The 23,504-nt window shown below is 38.1% G+C and overlaps 1 protein-coding gene across 1 annotated transcript in view; it reads left to right on the top strand.

Annotated features, from left to right (window-relative positions):
- LOC111141592 (cytohesin 1 interacting protein) overlaps positions 1–23,166 on the top strand; it is a 29,886-nt gene extending 6,720 nt beyond the window's left edge. The window contains exons 2-8 of the mRNA XM_022494261.1: positions 662–711; positions 910–964; positions 6,022–6,124; positions 6,335–6,428; positions 9,301–9,370; positions 19,236–19,302; positions 21,902–23,166. Coding sequence (XP_022349969.1) covers positions 662–711; positions 910–964; positions 6,022–6,124; positions 6,335–6,428; positions 9,301–9,370; positions 19,236–19,302; positions 21,902–22,359 — 897 coding nt within the window. The 3' untranslated portion in view covers positions 22,360–23,166. The remainder of the gene's footprint in view (positions 1–661; positions 712–909; positions 965–6,021; positions 6,125–6,334; positions 6,429–9,300; positions 9,371–19,235; positions 19,303–21,901) is intronic.
- Positions 23,167–23,504: the final 338 nt, after the last annotated feature.

The following is a 23,504-nucleotide window of genomic DNA, read 5'->3' as shown; positions in this document are numbered from 1 at the left end:
GCATTGGGGATGAAGGGGCCAGTATTCATACTGTTTATAGCATTCTGAGGCTCCCTTCCTTTCTTGGCTGGAAATCTCGTTGACTTTTCCAAACCTATTGCAAAAATAAGTCATAAAACAGAATTGAGATTTTGAGTCCCTGGTTTCACCTGAATTGTATTTCTGTATATGTATTGGTTCTTTACAGATTATTACAGCCTTCTAAAAACAGTAACATATTGAATTTTTACAATAAATACAGTCATTTCATCAGTATCAAAAAAGTATCAAGTATTTGGGTTTTATAGGCCATTCTATGGGTGTTGTTTTCTTCAGATTTCTGTGTGATTACAAATTGCACTGGTTCATTTTTCAGGGGCTATTTTAAATACAGATTAGATATGACATTCTTTTGGAAGCTTTAGAGTTTTGCCACATTACATGAACTCTTTTGCCGCAATATATTATTATTTGAGCCTCTTTTAGCCTTTTAATGCTTGAACGTTACCTTTCTCGGCTCTCCTTTTCTCCCAGTAGAGAATGGAAATTACTACCCTTACATAACCATTTCCTAAATCTGGGCCAAGGAAGGTGATAAAGAACAAATTCCTTTGTGATTTCGAACATTTTATAGATGTGTCTTAGGACCTTTTGATAACGGTGTGCTTGTTATATTTTTCAGCTTGCTTTGACAAGATCAAGTTCTTTAGGTGACTTTTCCTGGTCTCAAAGGTAAAGAGATTCATGTATTTTTTGGTCTCCTACCAGCATGCACTAACACACACACACACACACACACACACACATAGTCTTACATACTACAGTTTACCTGAATGTCAGCCATCTGTAACTGTGACAGTTACTTCATGATAAGAACGTGCCAAGTGTGAAACTTTGATATTCATGTGTATTTCTACTTTATTATTACAGAAAGCTCATTACTGTGGAAAAACAAGATAATGGAACATTTGGATTTGAAATTCAGGTGGGCAGTTTTCTATTTTCCAGATTTTTTTTTAAGATTTTATTTATTTATTTGACAGAGAGAGACACAATAAGAGAGGGAACACAAGCAGGGAGAGTGGGAGAGGGAGAAGCAGCCCCCTCTGCTGAGCAGGGAACTGGATGTGGGACTTGATCCCAGGACCCTAGGATCATGACCTGAGCTGAAGGCAGATGCTTAATAACTGAGCCACCCAGCCACCACTCAATTTTCCAGACTTTTCGTGAAGAAAGTGGCTCTGGTAGTTTGATATTAGCAAGGAAATAGTGAAGTCAGGATTAGAGAGTGATGAACGCTGTGACTTTTATTCAATGTGCTGTGGTTTGTTTGGGGTAGTTTTTCAGGATACTAGGTATCATCAAGGAAAGAAAATATCGAAGCAGTTGAAATAAAACCCCGGAGACATGCTCACCTCCTTGTTCTCAGTTGCTTTAGTTTTCCTGTAAGTCTACCGATTAGAAATGCTTGGTATCCACCCTGTCTCAAATGAGAAAGTGAAAGACTCTTTACAAATGTGCATTTTTTAAAAAAGGATTTTATTTATTTATTTGACAGAGAGAGAGAGAGAGAAAGAGAGACCATAGGCAGGCAGAGAGGCAGGCAGCGAGAGAGGGGGAAGCCGGCTTCCTGTTGAGCAGAGAGCCCAACATGGGGCTCGATCCCAGGACCCTGAGATCATGACCCGAGGCTTAAGGCAGAGGCTTAACCCACTGAGCCACCCAGGTGCCCCTGGATGTGCATTTTTATATATTTGCATTTCAGATATGTTTTGCATCATCATTTTTATACTGTATATGAGATTTTAAATCTATACTTCTGTATTCAAGAAATACTTGAACGCATGTAAATTTGTGTGTATGAGGCTGCATGTATTCATATCTATATCCTGTTACATTTGAAATACTAAAACTTTCATCTCAGATATACAGAAGAAACTTGGACTTTTTTCTTTTTGTTTTTTTTTAAAGATTTATTTATTTTGAGAGAGAGAAAGACAGAGAGTGTGTGTGTGCGTGAACAGGAAGAAGGGTAGAGGGAGAGGGAGTGAGACTCCCAAGCAGACTCCGTGCTGAGTGTGGAGCCCCATGTGGGGCTCAATCTCACAACACTGAGATCATGACCAAGCTGAAACCAAGAGCCAGAGGCTTAACCGACTGAGCAACCCATGTGCCGCTGGAGTTTTTTCTTAATGACAACACCTTACAATTATTATTTGAAACATTTTAGAAAAGTTGGGTTTACTTGCATATTGTCTCATGCTCTAGGATGTTTCTAAGAGTCTTTATACGTTTCTATTTCTAATAGTCTAAGAATTTCATCTTCTCATTTGCTCTCTGCTCTTTCATGGCCGTGTTTGTAAAGATGGTGAATCAGGTCAAATGAAACCTAATCCAACTAAGTGCAACAGTAATAGCTCAAGTATTATTATTTTTTTTCTTCCATCTTTTGCATTTCTTTTAGATGTCTTTTGCATAATCTTACTTTTACACTGCATATCAACTTTTAGGTCTTAGCTTTGATGCTGCTTTCAGAAAATTTTTGTGACTATCAACCCCCAAATTGGAAAGTCGGTGTGTATTTGAAGATGAGGAACAGGAAACAGCCAAGTAAAATATGCGTTCTGAATAAAGAAACAGAATGAGTAGGGAGAAGGCTGCAAGAGGAAGAAAGATACTTTCTACTTTCTTTTCTTTTCCTTTTTTTTTTTTTTAAGATTTTATTTATTTATTTGACAGAGAGAGATCACAAGTAGGCAGAGACGCAGGCAGAGAGAGAGGGGGGAAGCAGGCTCCCTGCTGAGCAGAGAGCCCGATGCAGGGCCCCATCCCAGAACCCTGACTAAGATCATGACCTGAGCTGAAGGCAGAGGCTTAACACACTGAGCCACCTAGGTGCCCTACTTTCCACTTTCTGAACTATTCTACTTTTAAATTTGGTGTAATCTGTAATTTTTCTCTCCGGGTTTAGAAGCATAGTACTCTCACTTATTCCCCATTCACACGGATCACTCCTTTTCCATTGGAGAAATGTGGCGCCCTTTGTGATTGCTTCTTTTTAAATGAGAATTATCCACAGGATGTGTAGCAGTTGCTACTGGCGACAGGATCAATGACCACTCACGTATTCTATTTAGCGTGACAAATGGGGATCTTTTTTCTCATTCTTCTGTGATATATGTCACTGTTTCCCTGTGTTTCTCCCCCATACCACGAATGCGGACTCTACATGAAGCAAGAGTCAAAACTGTCCATAGTGGACAGCAGGCTGCAGCACCTTGAACCTTTGTAGGTCAACACTGAGCTGATGATTTCACTTCAGAATTGCATCATGTGCCAGGGAATCAGGAACCTTCTCCTGTGCCAATTCCCATTTAGTGTGTGCTTTCCATTGCCAGCTCTGCCCCCTAATCTAGTCTTTAGCAGTCCTCAGATTTGCAGTTGTCTCCAAATGGGGGAAATGCCCTGGGAACCTTTGGAAGACCAGATAGAGCCATAAGTACTCCTATTGAGTGCCCACTGTTAACATGTATTTGGGTCCTGGTCTCCCAAGTGAAGGGCATGTTGGAAAAGAAACAAGTCCACCTCCTCTTTGAATTTCCATGGGTGCTAGGTTTATACTGCTAATGAGAATCGCATGGTATGGTAGCAGACAAACATCAGATTCCCACATATCAAGTTCATACTCTCTCAGTGCTGCCTTGTGGGGTTTTTCGGAGTTTCAATGAAATAACACGTCTTAGAAATTACTGAGTAATGTGCCTAGTACCAGTAGATCAGCCAATGGCAGACGTTGCATGAAGGTCACTGGGTCTGAGGGAGTGCAGTGTGACTTTTGTATCTCTAAGAAATGCAGGCGATTGTTATGTCACTGGCTTCTAAAAATGGGAACCAGAAGACCGGGTGAGAGAGAGGGAAATTATTTCTACCCATAACATTGGGTGCTCTGCTTTTTCTTCTCCATCCCCAATGCACACATTTTATACTGGCTGCAAATGTTGGGTCGGTGGCTCCAGGAATGCGGGAGAAACAATAGAAATGACCACAGGGCCGCTATCTTCCAGGCCCCTCCCCCACTTTCCTAACCCTTGACTCTCCCACCATAAGGATGTATGCCCAGGTCACGTCTCCACAAGTAACCCAATACCTATGCAAGAAACCGGAACATCAGGACTCCCCCAACCCTCCAATCCCCAAGTACCATACCTTATATGGCTGTGAGAACCTATTCCCTGTCTTAACCCAGATAAAAGACCCACTTGACACCCTCCTGGTGCGACTTCCCTGACTCTCCTCTTCCGAGTCGGGGAACCTCGCCGGAGGGCACCTTTAATAAATCTTGCCTTGTGCCTACCTCGCCTGGTGTCGTGTTTATCTCACCTGTAAAACCTTACAGCAAACATATAAGCCAACTGTGTAAATCAACACATTTGCCCTCCCTCTACTCATTTTTGTCACTGGACCTGGAGGGTAGATGCTCACTGCTAACAAGAATTGCTATAACAGTGGTTTCCCAAAGGAGTGACTATTAGAGCTTTGGCCCATGTACCCCATGAACCGGATCACCTTTCCATTCCTGGAAGTGTCCAGGCTCTAGCAAGAACACTTCCTGGCAGAAAAGCTGTTTAAGAGGTCTTTGCCATAGATGGGGAAGTATATTAACTGATCTTTAAAAGGTCCTGTCTACCTTTACGATATGGGGATTCAACATGCCTTGCCGAGAGAATAGAAATTCCTTAGATGTTAACAAAATCAAGTTTCTAGGAGTTGCTTGCATATGATTGACTTCTGGTTCTAGAGCCTGTATGTATAGTAAGAAGGAACGAACATCAGTCATTAACTTCTCCACAAGGAAGCGGTGCTGTAATGTGGTTTAATTTTAGGAATCACATTACTTCACTCAGGTGCTGATTTTGATTCTCAGTGGAACGAGGCTTTATAACTTAAATGTGTGAAAAAGGCAAATATGTTTGTTATAGGTCATTGAGCCACTCTATCTAGCAATATTTATGCAGTGTTCTTGGTACACTTAGACACAAAAACAAAAACAAAAACAAGCTGCTTTTGCCAAACTGAGGCAAGAGATGAAGCATAAGTTTTTCTAATCTGGTTGGGGGGCTAATGAATCGGTGAGTATTCAGGGCAGGCATAGCAGAAAGCACTTAGACAAGAAGGTAATCGCGTCAATTATAGTACTTTTGAAAAAATGCAGGGCAGATTGTCATCATTTGCAGAGCTCTGATTTAAAATAATTATTGTTGGCATATCTCCCTTCCTGGATGTGTAGTGTTCCATATGCTGCTGTAATGAGTGCTTTAGCTTGGGAGAAATACACAGAGATTTTTCTCTTTGCTTTTGGCTACTATTGTTTTATCCCGTTGGGAAATAAAAAACCTGATTTTTCTTTTTTTAAGATTTTTATTTATTTATTTGACAGACAGAGAGCGTGAGCACAAGCAGGGGGAGAGGCAGGCAGAGGGAGAAACAGGCTCCTTGCGGGGGTCGATCCTAGAACTCTGGGATCATGACCTGAGCCCTTGAGCCGAAGGCAGACGCTTAATGACTGAGCCACCCAGGTTCCCCAAAATCTGATTTTTGTTAATAGATATATAATAATGAGAGCATCGGGTGGTCTTTTAGGCTTGAACATACATAATCTTGAATCAGAGTGATCATGAGTGGCGTGGGGGAGTGTCAGGCAGAAGGAGAGGCAGAAGCACGCTCCCCGCGGAGTAGGGAGCCCCATGGGGCTGGATCCTGGGATTCTGGGATCAGGACCAAAGCCGAAGGCAGATGTTTAACCGACTGAGGCACCCAGGTGCCCATCCCCCCCCCCCTTTTTAATGGATGGGGCTGGTTACAGATTGCACTATAGAATTTCAAGTTTGGTATTTTTGATTCAGTTCATATTCAAGAAAGACTTTCCAAATTGTTCTTGGTACTTACCTACTATACTGCTTAAGGTAATTAATACCATTTTATTTTTTGACACATAGATTTTGAGTTTTGAATAGTAATTATGTATCACTTTAATTTTTACAGACTTACAGGCTCCAGAACCAGAACTCGTGCTCCTCAGAGATGTGCACTCTGATTTGCAAAATCCAGGAGGACAGCCCGGCACACTATGCAGGCCTGCAGACTGGTAATTTGTAATTTTGCTCATGTTAGGAATTATTTAAATGGCAAGAAAAATTTTATGATGTCAAAGGTTGGGATATGATTGCTGCTGCGAATTTTCTTCACTCCTTTATGTTGCTAGGGTTTGGGGCTTGCTTCTTTTGTTTTATTTGGATGTCAGGAGGGGTTATTTAAGCAACTGCTCTAACAACTCACTTTTCTTGGCATCTCCCAGGTGATGTCCTTGCAAATATCAATGGCATGAACACAGAAGGCTTTACCCACAAACAAGTTGTTGACCTGATCAGATCTTCGGGAAACCTGCTAACGTAACTATACATCTGCTTCCTGTAGGGGCTTCAAAAATGTTACGGTCTCTCATAATGCCTGTTGAGTGAATGAATAGGCTTTTGTTCAGGATCACAAGAAGGGAGGCCATGCACCATAGCTTTGGGACTGGGTACAGACATTCTTTATCAGTTCCTTTTGTTTCTCAAGGTTTCCTCAAATTTGAACATACTGTCAACATCTGAAGTCAGAGGACATCAATAGCTCAAACGTCTGTGTGGGAGGGATAGCATTTAGAAAATTTATTTTTTTATGTCAGATTCAATGAAACTGGCACACATTCTCTTTGGTCAGAGAGGAACTGGTCCAATTTCCATGGTTGATACAATCTTGTGGTTAGAACAAATGAAAGGTCAGAAGGGCTGAAGTTTTTATTCTGATACCACAAGCCCATTGTTTTTCTTTTCTAGTGTCCCATTTGGAAGGAAGGAAAAAGTCTACTCAATCCTTTCTGCTCTGCAATACACACATTCACACCTACTAATATTCCAGACTTACTAATAGGAGAGTGGCCTCCTCAACTAGAGATTTGACTGACTTTTCCACCGTACCATCCTTAGAATCTAGTAAGACTTCAGTAATTAGTAGAAAGATGGAATTTGCTCAGTCATTTAAGTGATATTTATTGAACAAATACTATGTTCCCAGCTTTGAGATAGGCTTAGGAGAGACATGGGCAAAAACTCTTGTACTGCTTTATTGATTGTGGGAGGAGATGGACAAGGAAAGCCTCCAGAAGAAGTAATCTTCATATTTCAATTGTGATAACTGCTGTTAAGAAAGTAAAATAAGGAATGGGATAGAATACTGAGTAAGAGGACTGCTGTGTAGTTTAGGTGTTGAAAGGAATCTTATCTGAGGAGAGGAAATCTGAACTGAGACCTAAGGAAAGAGAAAGGATGGTCATGTGAACTCCTGCTGAAAGTGTTTCAGGCCAAGAGGGAGGTCTCTGAACTCTCAAAATGGGCTTGGCATGTCTAAGAGAGAGAGACAACCAGTGTGATGGGTGGTTGGTAGATTAGGGAGAGTGTAAGAGATGAAGGCAGGGAGGAGAACATGGGTCTTGTCGGGTCAAGTAGTTTAGGATTTATTCTGCCTAAGGTGGGTCTTGCATTACCTCCTTCATTCTTCTCAGCCACCTTGTGAGGTTAATTTTATTTCTATTTATAGAGAAAGCGACTGAAGCTTAAATTAGGTAGAGTGGAGATCAGTGATCTAGTAAGTGACTGGGCTAGGATGTGACCACCTGCTCTGGATGCCAGGATCCATTCTCTTCAGCTGCCCCACAGTTGCTCCTTGCAAGCTACCCGTAGAAAATCTGCGGGATGCTCTTCAGTGATCCTCGTCTAAAACTTCAGAGATGCTCTGGGTGTGCGTGGGAGTAGTTTTGGAAGATGACTCCTGATGGTAGAGGACTTAGTCCAACTCTGGATCTTGTGAGTTCAGGGTGGAGGATGGGTGTGCTCTCTCCTCCAGAGAAACGAATCTGTGAGGTTGGAGCCATGCAGAATCCAAAGGGAAAAGGTGCAGTTAGAGTCAGAAAGCTACGTTCCAAATGGATGAAGTGGGCAGAATGCAGGGATATAATTAAGGAATAATGGATGGAGACGAATGGAGATCCAGGGATCAGGAAAGCGAGAGACATCTGTCTAAATACTGAAGAGAACAACCAAGGTGTGCCTGTGGCTCTGCACATAGACATCTGTTGCTTGGGTGGGTCAGATGGGCAGTAGGAGTCCTATTGAAACAGATTCACAGGATCCTCTCTAGTGCCCAGAGACAAGACCACCCTCATGAGAAAGCAGACAAAATCCTGGCTTGCATTATCATCTCACTATCTTGGGAATGATGTTATTAGAAATAGAGAAAAACAGGTCTTGGTATTTCATGCTATTGTTTTACCATGACTTGAAAATTTCTGCATCTTAATATAATATTTACAGTTTACTTATCAGAAGGAATTTGAACCATTATTTTAAAAATGCCTAGGTGTGTGACTCACACATGGAATTTGTTATCTCATTCAGATTGCTGACTTAATAGTCAAAATAAAGGTGTCAGCATGAGCCCACAAAATAAATCAAATCAGTCAGGATAGAACAAGTCTTTTTATTTTTAGAAAGACATTTGGTGTAGGGAGAAACGAACACCTTTAAACTGATAATTCTGAGATTGAAGTTTATAAACTTAAAAGGTTCTGAGATGTGAGAATGATACGAAGGTTATTATCTCATAGTGGTTCTGGCTCTATTTGTTCTAGTTGACAAATTAAGACAATTTACAGAGGTACAGTTTCTTAGAATCCTGGGAAAGAAGGAACTTTTTCCCTTTTCCAAGAAATGGCATGATGATTATACTGTTTGCAGATCCCTATTATATGTTGTTTTCGTTGCTGGATCCCTCATGCTTAGCACGGGGTCTAAAGTCTGGCACATGGCAGATGCCCAGGAAGCATTCACTGAATAAAATAGGTGATTCAGCCAGAGCCCATAAGGATAAATTCCAGTAGAGACCAGTAGTCATTGCCATGTAGTGGCGTCTATAAAACAAGCTATAGTTTACAAGTTAGCCAACATCTTTTCTTTCAACCACCCTCTCCAGGGGATTTTTGTTTTGTTTTGTCTTTTTTGTTTTGTTTTGTTTTATTTTGTTATTTCCTTTCCCTGCCTATTGTCAGAAGATTCAGCCTAGGTCCAGATACTTGAAATGCCGTGGGGATTATAACATTTATGTTGCTTTTTAAAGTACAGTCTGCTCTCCAAGTGTAGTACTTCATAAGGATGCTACTTGTTTGAAAGGATCACTCATGCTGCTCCTGTCCCCCACCCTCCCCCTTTTTTTTTCTTAAAACAGGATAGAGACTCTTAATGGAACAACGATTCTCAAAAGAGCAGAGCTTGAAGCAAAGCTGCAAGTTTTAAAGGTAATTTAACACAGTGAGACACACTTTCCACCCTTGAATGTGTGAGTGGTAGAATAAAAATGTATTTGAGGGATTGAAACAGCCCTTGAAGATGAAATGTCGTGATGAGTCTAAACTGCTAAATTATCAAGAGCCACACAATGACCATTACAGGAATATTCAATTCCACAAACCAGGGCAAATCACTTTCTTCCTTCCTCCTTCTGTGTTTCTAGGAGGCTCAGGAAGGCAACAGGAAGGCACATCACTTGAAGAACTTTTCAGTAATGCACCTGTGATCTCTCTTGATTTACATTTTGGGGGGCGGGGAACAAAGGAGGAGTTGCTGGTTTTTCCTTGCTTTCTCCAAGTGCTGCATGTGTGCGGGAGGGCCCGGAAGCTTTGCTTTTCCATTGTCCTCTTCTGGGTCCTTCTGCCCTGCTTCATTCTTCTTACAAAAATCATCTCCCTCTTCTCCGGTGGCTGTCCTTGAATCGACTTTCATGGGCAAACACGCAATCAGCTTTGAAGTGGAAAAAATGAAGTTTCCGGGAGGTAGTACACAATGCAGAGAGTTCAGAGAAAATTCCCTGGGAAGGCTCTTTGAGGGTCTTGAAAATCTCGGTTTGCTAGACTGGTGAGGCTCTGCCAGGCTGTGGAGTGCAGACCCTCATTCCTGTGCCTTTGAATCACGATCCTGCAGACTCCATGACCTCTTTCTCCCAGAGATCGCCGCTGCGTGGCACTGAGGTGGCCAGGCTGAGCAGAGACCCCAGGGCTTACAGGCAGGCTGCTCAGTTGGACTGCGTTTTGCAATAGTTGGCATTTATGAATTTTCTATATGAAGTACGTACTTCTTAATTATTGAGCCCATGAGGGTAGAGTTACTATGTTCATCTTTTATCTTGTATTCTTCCTCCCCTCATACCTAGTTCATCGATGAGCCCTGTTTCCTTCTGCGTCAACACTGATTTTATACTCTTGTCATTTTACTTGTCCTTGGGATATTTTGAATTAATTTGTAAAATTCCTTGAAAGGTTCCTCTGTTCAGAGTATGATAGGAATTGATATTTATAGAATAAATATCAGTTGACGCTTTTATGGTTTTCACCTTTCCTACTTCAAACACAGGATCCTGACCTCTTAATTCAGGTCTTTTATGTACTTCAAAAACATTTTATCTTTTCTTTATACACTTTTATGTAGCTTTTATTATGTTTATTCTTAGGTGCCTTCTAAGTTTTCTTGCTACAATAAACATGATTTTTTAATTTTCAAAGATCTCTTAATTTGTCGCTATTAATTTTTGTGTAAATTTTTAAATCCGATAGTCTTACTGAACTCTCTTTATTCCAGTGTTTGTAGATTCCCTTAGATTTTTTCATAGAGGCGTAATATCTGCAGATACTGAAAGTTTTGCCCCTTTAGCCCTGGTTATTCAACTACAGTTGATTCTTGAACAGCACAGGTTTGAACGCTTGGGTCCACTTATATGAAGTTTTTGCTCTTTTATACATGAGGTCTGACATTGCAAATGTATTTTCTCTTCCTTGTGATTTGTTTAAAAATATTTTCTTTTCTTTAGCTTACTTTCTTGTAGGAATACAGTATGTAATATAACATAAAAAAATCTAAAAAAAAAAAATCTGTGTTAATCAACTGTTTATGTTATTGGTAAGGCTTCCAGTCAACCCTAGGCTATATTAATGAAGTTTTTAGGGAGGCAAAGTTATAGATGGATTTTTGATGGGGCAGGGGTCAGCACCCCAAACCCCTGTATTATTGAAGGGTCAACTATATAATTTATTTTTCTTCTCTTACAACATTGATCAGGATTCCTGCAAATAGTGATAATCTTATTCTTGACTTTAAAGGGAATGCTTCTAACATTTTATCATTTAATTTTTGTATGGAATAAACAGGGCTTCATATTACAGGTATGTTTTAAAACTGTCAAAACTGAATTTGTTTTTACAAAAAAAGACAGTATTAGTGAGGATCTTTTTTTTTTTTTAAGTAAACCTGGCTTTTTCACCTTCTCATGGAAAAAGGAAAGAAATGTACAAAATAAACTGGTGGTGTTATCTAAAACATAACTGAGCAATAAGTCTACATTTTGTGGAATAAAGCATCCTACAAAAAACACATTTCATGTTTCTAAGCAATTTCTGCTCCTTCAGTGTTTTCTCTGGAAATTTTAAAATTCGTAGCTACCAATTTTTTCAAATGAAGTATACATTTTTCAATATACCCGTCCTTGCCCAGAACATCATGAGGACATTAACATATTTAAATGTTCATCTTAAGGCCCCATCTTTCCTATTATTGCTTTACTTTGGAGAATTTTATCAATTTTTAGAATGGAAAACTATGTATTTTTGTTCTGAGTAGCTTGTAGTGAACACATATGCTAATGAATTGAATTGACGTGCTTGCTGTTTTCTGTTCTTCCCTCTGGGTTTACTTTCTTTTTTGCTGTAGTACTTCTTGCAAGGGTAAGCAGGGCTTTCTTTGTCCAAACAAATCTTTCACTGCTAATGTTGAAGGAGAGTTTTATTAGGTGATTGAATTATTCTCAGTTGATGTTTTGCCTCCTTAGCCTTTTAAATGTATTGTGCCTTTGATATTTTTGCTTATGGAAGAGATTTTATTGTTTATCCTTTGTAGGTAATCTGCATTTTCTATATTTTCTTCCAAAAGTTTTAGGGTTTTTCCTTTTTACACCTAAGTCCTGGATTCGTCCAGAATTGATTTGTATGTGTGGTATGAGAGGATTCTAATTTTCTTTAATTTCCATATCAATACTCAGTTCTCCTAGTACCATTTCTTTTAGTCCTTCTTTTCCTCCAAAATGACCTGCAGCGAAGTTTTTGTTTTTAAGCAAGTTTCATATATGCATGGATTTTGTTATAGGCTCCATATTCTGATCCATTGTTTTTCTTAAACTCAGTTATTATACCTTTCTAATAAATATTGGTATATTGGTTGAACAAACCCTCCAGGTTATACTTAATTCTTTTGATCATCTATATAAATTTTAGAATCAGATTATCAAGTTCTATAAATAAATTTTGGAATTTTGATTGATACTGCATTTTGTATAGCTAGCTCAGTTTGAAGACTTAACATCTCTATAGTATTGTGTTTTCTTAGTGATAGATGATCTCACCATCTTTTTTTTTTTTTTTTTTTTGCCCATGCCCCTACTCCCTTCCCCTTCCAGCAACCACCAGTTCTCTCTATTCATGAATCTGTTTCTGCTTTTTTTGTTTGTTTGACTGGGGGTTGTTTTTATGTTTTGTTTTGTTTTTGCATTCCACATGAAAGTGAAATCATATGGCATTTGTCTTTCTCTGACTTATTTCACTTAGCATAATACCCTGGAGGCCCATTCCTGTTGTCACAAATGGCAAGATTTTATTCCTATTTATGGTTGAGGAATATTCCATTGTGTATGTATACCACATCTTTATCCCTTCCTCTACTGATGGACACTTAGGTTGCTTTTTTACCTTGGTTATATTTTTAAGTGCTACAATAAACTTAGGAGTGCATATATCCTTTTAAATTAGTGTTTCTGTTTTCTTTGGATAAAAACTCAATAGTGAAATTATTAGATCATATGGTATTTCTATTTTTAATTTTTTGAGGAAACTCCATACTGTTTTCCACAGTGGCTGCACCAGTTTGCATTCCCACCAATAGTGCATGAGTATTTTTTCCTCCACATTCTTGCCAACACTTGATATTTCTTGTTTTTGATGCTAGCTATTCTGACAGGTATTAGGTGATATCTTATTGTGGTTGTGATTTACATTTCCCTGATGATTAGTGATGTTGAATGTCTTTTCATGTATCCCTTAGCCGTTTGTATGCCTTCTTTGGAAAAATGCCTATTTAGGTTCTTTGCCCATTTTAACTGAGATTATGTGGGGGTTCTGATGTTGAGTGGTGTATAGTTTGGATATTAATCCTTTATTGAATATATTATTTGCACATATCTTCTCCCATTCCATAGGTTCCTTTTTGCTTCAGTGATGTGCAAAACTTTTAATTTTGTTGCCGTCCTATAGTTTATTTTTACTTTTGTTTCCCTTGCCTGAGGAGACATATCCAAAAATAGTTTTTAAGACCAATGTCCAAGAGATTGCTGTCTATGTTTTTTTTTAGGAGTTGTATGGTTTCATGTCTCACATTTAGGTCTTTAATCTATTTTGAATTTATTTTTGTGTATGGTGTAAGAAAGCAGTCCAGTTTCATACTTTTGCATGTAGCTGCCCAGTATTCCCAATTAATGAAAAGACTGTTTTTCCTTCATTATATATTATTAACTCCTTTGTCATAGATTGATTATCCATTAAAGTGGGTTTGTTTCTGGGCCTTCTATCCCTATTCATTGATCTATGTATCAGTTTTTGTGCCAGTACCAAACTGTTTTGACTACTTTGGCTTTGTAGTATATCTTGAAATCTGAGATTGTAACACCTCCAGTTTCATTGTTCTTTCTCAAGACTGTTTTGTCCATTTGGGGTCTTTTATGGTTTCATACAAATTTTAGGATTATTTGCTCTAGTTCTGTAAAAAAATACCACTTGGATTTTGACAGGGATTACATTGACTCTGTAAATTTCTTTGGGTAGTATGGACATTTTAATAATATTAATCCTTCCAGACCATGGGCATGGTATATCTTTCCATTTGTTTGTGTTGTCTTCAGTTTCTTTCATCAGTGTCTTAAATTTCTCAGAGTACAGATCTTTTCACCTCCTTGGTTAAAGTTTTTCCTAGATATTTTATATTTTTTGGCGCACTTATAAATGTGATTGTCTTCTTAATTTCTTTTTCTGCTACTTCATTATTAGTGTATAGAAATGCAATAGATTTCTGTACTTCAATTTTGTATCCTGCAAATTTACTAAGTTTATTTATTAGTTTTTTGGTTGTATTTTTTATGGTTTTCTATATATAGTATCACATCATCTACAAAAATTGACAGTTTTACTTTCTCCTTAATCAATCTGGATTCCTTTTATTTCTTTTTCTTGGCTGATTGCTGTGGCTAGAACTTCTAGTACTATGCTGAATAAAAGTGGTGAAAGGGGACATCTTTGTCTTCTTCCTGATCTTAGAGGAAAAGTTTTCATAATTTTAACCATTTTTAATTTTTTATGTCTTTCAATAAAGTGTTATACTTTTATGCAAATAGATCCTATACATTTCTCACTAGTTGTATTCCTTTCTACTCATGATTTTTGTTCATACTATAGTTTCTTCATAAAAACAATGAATGTTTTGATTGAGGTTGATGTATAGATTTGTAAAACCAATTTTATGCTGTTATTCAAATTATAGGATTCAAACTATTTCTAAACTATATAATTTCTAACAAATTATCTGTAGATTATTTGGGGTTTTCTGTGAAGATAATAACTGTTAAGGATGACATAAAATTCTCTTTCTTCACTCCACTGGGTAGGGCTTACAAAACAGTGATGAATAGAAACTGTAATTAAGGCGTCCTTGTTTTGTTTTGATTTTAAAGGGAATTTCCACTTTTTCCCATCAGGAATGAGCTCTCTCTATGAATATACTTTTCAGATTTGAGATGCTCTCTTCCATACTAAATTTCCTGGTAGTTTTTATAGTGTTTGTGTATTGAATTTTATCAGACACTTTTTTGTGCATGTGTTATTCTTGCTTATTTATTTTAAAAATATCTGTCAATATGGTGAATGACATTTAAAGATTTTCTAACGTAAAACCACCTTTGCATTTCTAGAATAATTGAAACTGATCATAATTTATACTTGTTTTTATATAATTATAGATTTGATTTGCTAATATTTTCTTTTGGATTTTGGAAGGTAACTTTATTTTATAGGTAGAATGGCCTGCAATTTTCTTTTCTCAAACTATCTTTCTTTAGTTTTGGATGTATCATGTTTACTGGACTCTTAACATGAGCTGGGGAGAATCTTCCCCTTTTTCTTCTCTGGTAGAATTCTTATAACTATCTGAATCATCTGGGGTTAGCGTTCTTTTTTGGTGGGAATTCTTCTAAACTGTTTCAGTTTCTTTATTAATTATAAGCTATCTCAGGCTTTCTGCTTTGTTTGTTTTGTTTTATTTGGGCCAGTTTTATTGAATTAATATTTTTGTTAAATTTTTAAAATTTTCAAATTTATTTTATGTGTTGATAAAAAATTCTATTCTCGTGTTTTTCTTTTTATGCCTTCTAGCTCTCTCTTTCTCTATCTTCCCCACCCCCCTTGGTTAAGTCCAACTAGAGGATTTTCTATTTTTGAGTCTTTTCAAAAACTGGTATTTCAATTTGTGGCATTCTGTTGTCTGTTTCTGGTTACTTTTAAGATGTTCTTTTGTCTTACTGGTCTAAAAAAAAATACACTGAAATATGATTAGGTTTAGATTTAGATTCACTTCTAAATTTATGCTGCTAAATTTAGATTCACTTCTAAATTTATACTGCTTAGAAATTGCAGTACCTTTTCAATCCAAGGACTTGTGAATTTCTTCAGTTTTGGAAAGCTATCAGCTTGATCTCTTTGAATATACATTCCTCACCATTCCTTGAATTATCTTCTGGAATTCTTGTTAGGGATATTTTTAGAGTCTTTTGATTTATTTTCTTTGTTTCCTAACCATTTTTTCATATTTTGTATGACTTTATCTTTTTTCTTATGTTCTTGTTGAGTTCTTCAGTAATGTCTTTATTCTGTATAGAATGAGTTGTTCCCATGAATTTTAAGAGTTAATTCATTTTTTATCTTCAGATCATTCTTTTTCATGTCTATCTGTTCTTGCTTTATTTCTTTGTTTCAGGTTTCTTGTTCTGATTGACATTAATCTCATTTCTTCCTCAAAGGATTATAAATATTTTTGTTTTAAAGTCTTCTTTGGACACTGTTCTGTTTTCTTTCTTCTTTCTTTCTTTCTTTTTTTGAGATAATCTATGTACTGACTGTCAATTTTGTTGTCTTTCATACCATTCGGAATTCATATTGCTTATTTCCCATGCATGGTGGTCTTTGCCTTCTACTCCATATTGTACTTGGTTTGCCTCCACCCTGCATTTTCAAGGCTCCCAACCCAGAGCCAGGTCTGGCAGCTAGCCTGCCTTTCTAGAGGATTCGTGTGCTGTTTGGCTCAAATCATAGGCTGCATTTATGTACTCCTGCCTCTCCAGACATGAGCTCTACATGAGCCATGGCCACCATCAGCAGCTTTTCTCACCCTGCCTTCATGGTAGTAGAGCTTAGCCAAGGTTCAAACAGGAAACTTGTCTCTGTCCTGTGCCCTGATAAATAAGTGCATTTAAACTATAGATTGCTTGAGGATCCAAATTCCTAGCTACCCGTTTCTGCTTCTCCAGTTCTGGCAGATCTTTGGGTTCATCCTTGCTTATCTTCTTGCATTTCTTTTCCTTTTCTATTCTTGAAATTATGTGATTTCCAGTTTACCTCCTGAACCAGAAATATCTGGATCTGACCTGCAACTAGGGTCAAGTTGGCTTCCCCTTCACACGATGACATTTAGTTTGTGTGTCCTGTGTAAGTATGCATTCATCTTTTAAAGACTCCAGAGGCCACAAGCTCTTCTTTAGAAATGGGGGTCCATTCTGAGCTGTTTACAGGGATTCCCTTTCTTATAACCTATGATTCAGTTGTTTAAGATGAAAACAGCACATCCACTGTGCTAGCTAGAGGAGCTGTTTTTAAATCTAGCTCTGCTTTTCACTGGGTTTATAGCCCTACATCGCACCTTTATTTTCTAATCTGGGACTTTGTAGGACTGATAGGAAAATTAAACAGCATGTTATCCACGAAAGCAGTGTAAAAGTAATAAAGATGGAAATGTGTAGCTATATGTCTCATGTATATTGAAAACATTGGAAATATATCCAACTCAAAATATCCATCTGTGATAGTTGAGTTTTATTTCAGGAAGCCATTCTTTGATATATTCATTCAACCAATATTTACTGAGCAGTTGCTATATACCAGGCTCTGAGCTCTGAGCTAGGTACAGTGAGGTGATAGGGCCCGGTATGGTTAGATTTCCCACATGCTTTAATTTACTTCTAATGGTGAGAGGTCTCATTTGTCCAAATAACAAATGTAATGTTAATAACAAGCAGAAACAGATTGTGAGTAAAATGGGGAAGCTGAGAGAGAGATTAAAAACTCTTAGTCACTTTGGCACATCTGCTCTTTACACTGGTGTTTTCTTGGTTTAAGTGATGACGTACTTAGATGACTGGGCCAAGTCAACAGATTAGATATTTAAAAACCTTTATTTTCACAAAAAATAGCTATCTGGCAAAGCCTGACTTTGTATTTCTGAATAGCTAGTGCAAAAATACAATTTCCTTCTCTCTCCATATTTAGTTTTGACTGTCAACCTATCTTTATGTTCCTCTCCTGAACTCTATTCTCTTGCAGGAGAAAGACCCCTTTAAGAGAGAAGGAAGGGGTTAGATCCTTGCTAGTTCTGTTTGTTCTCTGTGGTCCTTAACTCTGACCTTCATAGGACCACAGTTGGCACAGATAAAAGGAGCTGTGACTCAGACAGCCCAACAGTCTCATAGCCATACTGACTATCCTATAGTGAAGAAAGAACAAGCAATTAACTAAGTCAGACATTTTACGGCTTTGATTTAGTGCTTGCAAATTATATAGGTAACCGTAAAGATTGACGCTAAACGTTACCGTGATCAAGGCTTGGAGAATCCCGTCCTGTGATTGTTCAGCCCCCCTGAACTGAGGAACCAGCCATTCTTCCCTTAAGCATTTGATGACATTCTTAAAATTGTATGATTTTCTTTTCCTTTGGTCTTCCCTTTCCAAATGTACTTTTTCCCACTTTTCCTTTTTAGCCTGCATCTACCTTTCCCAGACTGCTTCTTACAAAGGAGTGCTTGTTTCCAATGGGCTATCTTTCCGTGTGATGAAGTGTCCATAGGCAAAGGCAAAGCTGAGCTGTGCCTGCCTGTTGGGCTTGCTATGGGGATCTGAGTTGGCAGGGAAAGGGGCCGGACAAAGGCCAAAAGGTGGGAGGGAGAATGAGCCTCTAGGTGTCCTTGACAGATGGCCTCTGCCTGGTTGCTTTGTCTCTCATCACCTCAACCCCTTTGATGGGCTGGGCCAGGCCGTGACAGCAGCCCCTTCATTACCATCCTGGGCCACTGCTTGCATGTGCTGGGGAGCGGAGGAAGGAAGCAGTTAAGAAGTCACAATGCTTATCAGTGTTCTAAGTTTAGCCTACTAAGGAAGCTTTTCAGACAGGCTGGCTTCCCCTTTTTGCTGTGAAAAATACATAGGTGTGTAGCAATAAACAGAGCTTTAATGCCCCAGGCTTACAGTATGATGATATTTGCTGAACAATTTACTAAGCTCTAGTCACTGTTCTGAACATTTTACATCTACTAACTCTCCGAATTCTCAGTACAGTCCCAGGGTTTCGATTCTGTTTATTGCCTTCATCTTATACATGGGGGAGGGAGGGAAGCCTGGAGAGTAGATCCTTGCCTCGACAGCTAGTAAATGGACACAAATCCAAACAATCTGGTTCTGTAATATTTTTTAAAATATACAAATAAATAAATGTCATGGTTTCTCTTGTCTGTTGTTTCTATTGAAACAATGTTATTGTTTTAACTTGATACTACTAGATTATTTCCTGAGAAAGTAGTATTCCCAGTATCTCCCTTTTATGTAGAAAATAATCTTCCAATGAATGGGAGGAGTTCTAACACTAGTTAGAAAGAAAGGGAAAAAATTATGATAAATCTCATCATCTAGAAGTAAATTGTTATCTTCAATGGGGATTCCCAGTTATTAACACTTTTTTTTTTTTTTTTTTAATCAGCAAACCTTGAAGAAAAAATGGGTGGAGTTCAGATCTCTGCAGTTACAGGAACAGCGTCTGCTTCATGGTAAATGTAATTTCCTGTTCAGAAACCACACTAACATTCATCTTTTTGGTATTTCTGCCTCTAAGTTATTGCAAGATTATCATGATTATAGGAAAAAATTGTCTAGCGTGGATCAAGAATACTAGACTGTGTTTTTTGGCCTGACCTTTGGAGTAACCTATGTTTTTGGAGGGTGAGTAGGTCAAGTCACATCCCCTCCTCCATACATATAACACATATGCACACAAAAACTTGCACACACTTGTATATATGCACATACGTGCAAGAGGTACCTGGAGTTTTAGAAGAGCGGTAGGAATGATAGCCTGGTTTTCCTACTACTGCTGTAGATGAATTAAATTTCTGAGAATGTTTGTGGCTCCGAGGTTGTGTAGTTCTCAGAAATTATTGAGGCTGGAATGGTAGCATGCGTCTTGGGTAGAGCTCCTATCATTTGTTCATATTATACAAGTTATGTGAATGCAGAGAAATGCTTCTTGGCCTGTAAACCCATCAGAAATACCAATGATCATTCTAACAGTAAAGGCATGGCTCTTGCCACTGTGTGAATTCTGAAGGGAAAGGTTGAATTCAAATGTTGTTGATTTGGGAGCACCTGGGTCAGTCAGTCGGTTGAGTGTTGGACTCCTGATCTCGGCTCTGGTCTTGATCTCAGGGTCATGAGCTGGAGCCCTGCATCAGGCTCCATACTGGGAATGGAGCCTGCTTAAAAAAATAAAATAAAATTTTGTTGATCTAACATTTGCTATGTGACTGGTGTTACCTGAGGAATGAACTTTTTTGTACAAATAATTCACTGAAACCACTAGCTATGTGGGTGTGAAATGTAGGTTCTACCTTCTCAAGATACCACTGAGCTAAAGTCTTTATTTATAACCTAGAACGTTTGTTTCAAGTAATAATTTATTTATATGAAAAAAGATACATTTAATTCATAATTAGGCACTAATGTATGGCTTAGAGGTTTGTGTAGAAATTTTGTTTTTTAAATGAAACTTCTATGTAAGTTACTTCTCTTTGGTATGTTTTAAAATTAATATGCTAAAAAATTCTTAGTAGATTTTTGGGAGGATCTGAAACTTCCTAGCAGGATAGAGGTATAAAATCCAGCCACTCCTGGATTTTTGTAGACTTGAGGGTGTTTGGGAAAACTTTGCCCCCACTTCTGGAACATTCTGGAGTGGAGATGGGGTTTGGCTTAAAATGTATAGGCAGTCCTGGGGTTCTATAGGAATAACTTGTATAGAGAAGGTCTTTAGTTCAAGATTAAGGGGAATGACTCCTCATTAAAGCCATTGTTGTACACATTTTTTTTTTTTTTTTTGAGAAATTGAAGGAGTTCTGTAGTTTACTTTTTCTAGAATAAATATACAGGGCTTGAGATTCTTAATTGGTTTCTGATCAAAAGCAATTCATCAACTCGTTACCCATTGAAATAAGGTAGGTGTTATTAGTAAAAAAGGAAAGCATTCTGGCTAGTCACTGCAGAGCTGGCTGTATTCAACCTTGCAGATTAAGTGGAAAATCAGTCTCTTTTTGTATTGCTAATCAAGGACAAAGGAGAGCAACAATAGAGAAATAATCAGCACAAAGTATAACCATTTCTGAGTGTGCAATGTTCTATTACTTTTCCTGAAGTAGAGTCACCTTCTAACTATGTTGTTCTCAGGGTGGTATAACAAATAATCCCCTTCCTTTAAGTAGCAAACCAGCCAGATAGTGCCCAAGCAAGTGGGGGTAGGGATAGGATGTTGGTGGTGCAATTAAAATTTGAGTTTGGAGAGCCCAGATACAGGTTATGAAAGGTTGATTGGAAAAAAAAAATTCAGCTAAGCAGGTAAAACTCAACTTCTACAGATAAATTGTTACTTATTTGAAGACAAGGCTGTTTTCTGGGTACTGTACCATTCCAAAGCATTTCAGTATTAAAGTATTCTAGGAAGAAACATGGAATATTGAGACTGGAAGATATCCTCTCTGTTGTAAACACCTTTGAGTTCTCTGTAAATCAGCCTACAGGTACAGGTTTTATAACTGTGTTTCCCATATACTTCGAGTGATGTTATGATAATTATATAATTATTTAAAATTTTCAGTAACTGAAAATCAGAGGAACTTAATGGAGGAAGTCTATAAAATGTCATTCCCTTAAGTATATTATATTTTTTATATTTTTCCCAGTACATTCTTTAGAATGCCATTTCTGTGAGGACTTTAGTGAAAGGTTGCAGGGTCACTTCCGTTTAAGAAATGATACTTTTGGAGGTTGACAAGTCACACTGGCATACTATCAGAGGAGTTGACTGTTCTTATGTGAAGAATCTATTTACATTTTTTTAATTCAGCATGACTGTTTCTGTGACTGTGGAACCCTTGTACATGAAAGCTAGTCCATGAACAATGGTTTGGGAAACACCACTCTAAGGTTTATTAAGTGGCCTCATAAAGAGTCACTTACTTATACAGATGAAGTTCAGTGAAAAATATTTTTCACCTTTACTCTTTCTTGCACCCTTTCAAGAGAAATTTTGGTGTATTTGCTGGTAGAGGTTGATGCTCCTATCCATTCCACAGAAGTCTTTTGTTTTCTGCATTCTAGGTGACACAGGTAACTGCTCAAGTTTCGAAAACATGGACATAGATGAGTCGGTTTTGTTTGGAATTCTGCCGGGGTCGGGCTCAGCCCTCCTGGACCGGAATCGACTATCCAGTGAGAGCAGCTGTCTGAGCTCCATGACCGTGGACAGCGAGGACGGCTACCAGATGTGTGTGTCTGAGGACTCAAGCAAGGGAGGCTTCAGTCGACAGACAAGCACAGATGATGAGTGCTTTGTCCCCAAGGATGGGGACGATTTCCTGAAGAGGTCTGTTTCCAGGAGGGACCGAAGTTTTAGTTCGGCCAGCAGTGGGTCCATGTCACCCTTGTGGGAGGGCAACTTCTCAAACATGTTTGGGACCCTGCCCCGGAAAAACAGAAGGGGAAGTGTCCGGAAACAACTCTTAAAATTCATCCCTGGCCTTCACCGTGCAGTGGAAGAGGAAGAGAGTTGCTTTTGATGGGTTGTCTTGACCTTTCATAGTAGCTTATTTCGTAAATATCTTTAGACTTGTTTAGACTAACTCTACTCAGCCTGGTGGGAAATTGCAGATGGATTGCAAAACTGAAACACCATACTATGACAATGTGACCTTTATTTAAATTTTTGTACCATAAGTTTTGCTTCTTAAATCTTTTTTTTTTTTTTTTAACCAGAAAAGCTCAGGTTATAAACAGAAAGTAAGGGAATTGAGTAATAAATTGAAAAATAATAACAAATTAATGGACATTCCTGCTCATTCTAATGTTGCCTGGGAAGGCAAAGGTAAATATTTATTTTCTAGATTATGTGGAAAATTGAGAACTTTTCAGAGTCAAGGGTAAATAAAAGAGTGAAGGAATATAATTATTTGGATTACCTTCCATATGTTCATTGTAGGTCATAAAACTTTGTTTAAGATCAGTAGCCTCCAGGGAGGCTTAACAATAGGTGATTTTGAATGTTCCTGTTTACATCTGTGAAGGATCATAAACCAGAGGATCATTAGCTTTTTTTCACATCCACATCAACAATAAAGCAGGAGGTATAAGATACAAAAAGAGCAGGAATTATAAGATTCAATATGAGGGTTTGGGATCCATGGGAACATGTTGTCTAAGATGGGTGCTGAGCAAGATTATGATAAGGGCTTTTAGATAGACAGCCTAGACAAAATGGGTGAGAATGTCATTCTTACTCAATTTAATTTTTGTTCTGTCTAAACGTTGATGGGGAGTCTAGAATTCTCAAGATCCTGCATATAGCTTTGTATTTTTTTTTTTTTTTTTGAGTAAATGTCTGTAATTTGAAAAATTAGAGCCAGGAAATGGATTTTTCTCCTGTAGATTTTTTCACATTATTCCTCACCTTATATTATATATTCCAAACAGTTATTGCCTCGGCATGCTTTGTCTGTTGGTTATGTTGGTATCACAATACTTCCAGCCTTTCAATCACATTTTTATTCAGTACCCATTCAAGTCCATGATTTCTCTGCTCTGGTGATACAGCAGCTCATGACTGCTCTACATTCTGGTCATATTCATGACTACTCTATATTTAGAGGAGATAATGCCAACAATGTAATAAATAGTCCTTACTGATTTAAAGCTCTGTGTGTGTGTG

This window comes from Enhydra lutris, unplaced genomic scaffold (assembly GCF_002288905.1).
Source record: "Enhydra lutris kenyoni isolate GAN:26980312 unplaced genomic scaffold, ASM228890v2 scaffoldscaffold1, whole genome shotgun sequence".
Taxonomy (NCBI): Eukaryota; Metazoa; Chordata; class Mammalia; order Carnivora; family Mustelidae; genus Enhydra; species Enhydra lutris.
This window is presented reverse-complemented; position numbering and strand designations above follow the sequence as displayed.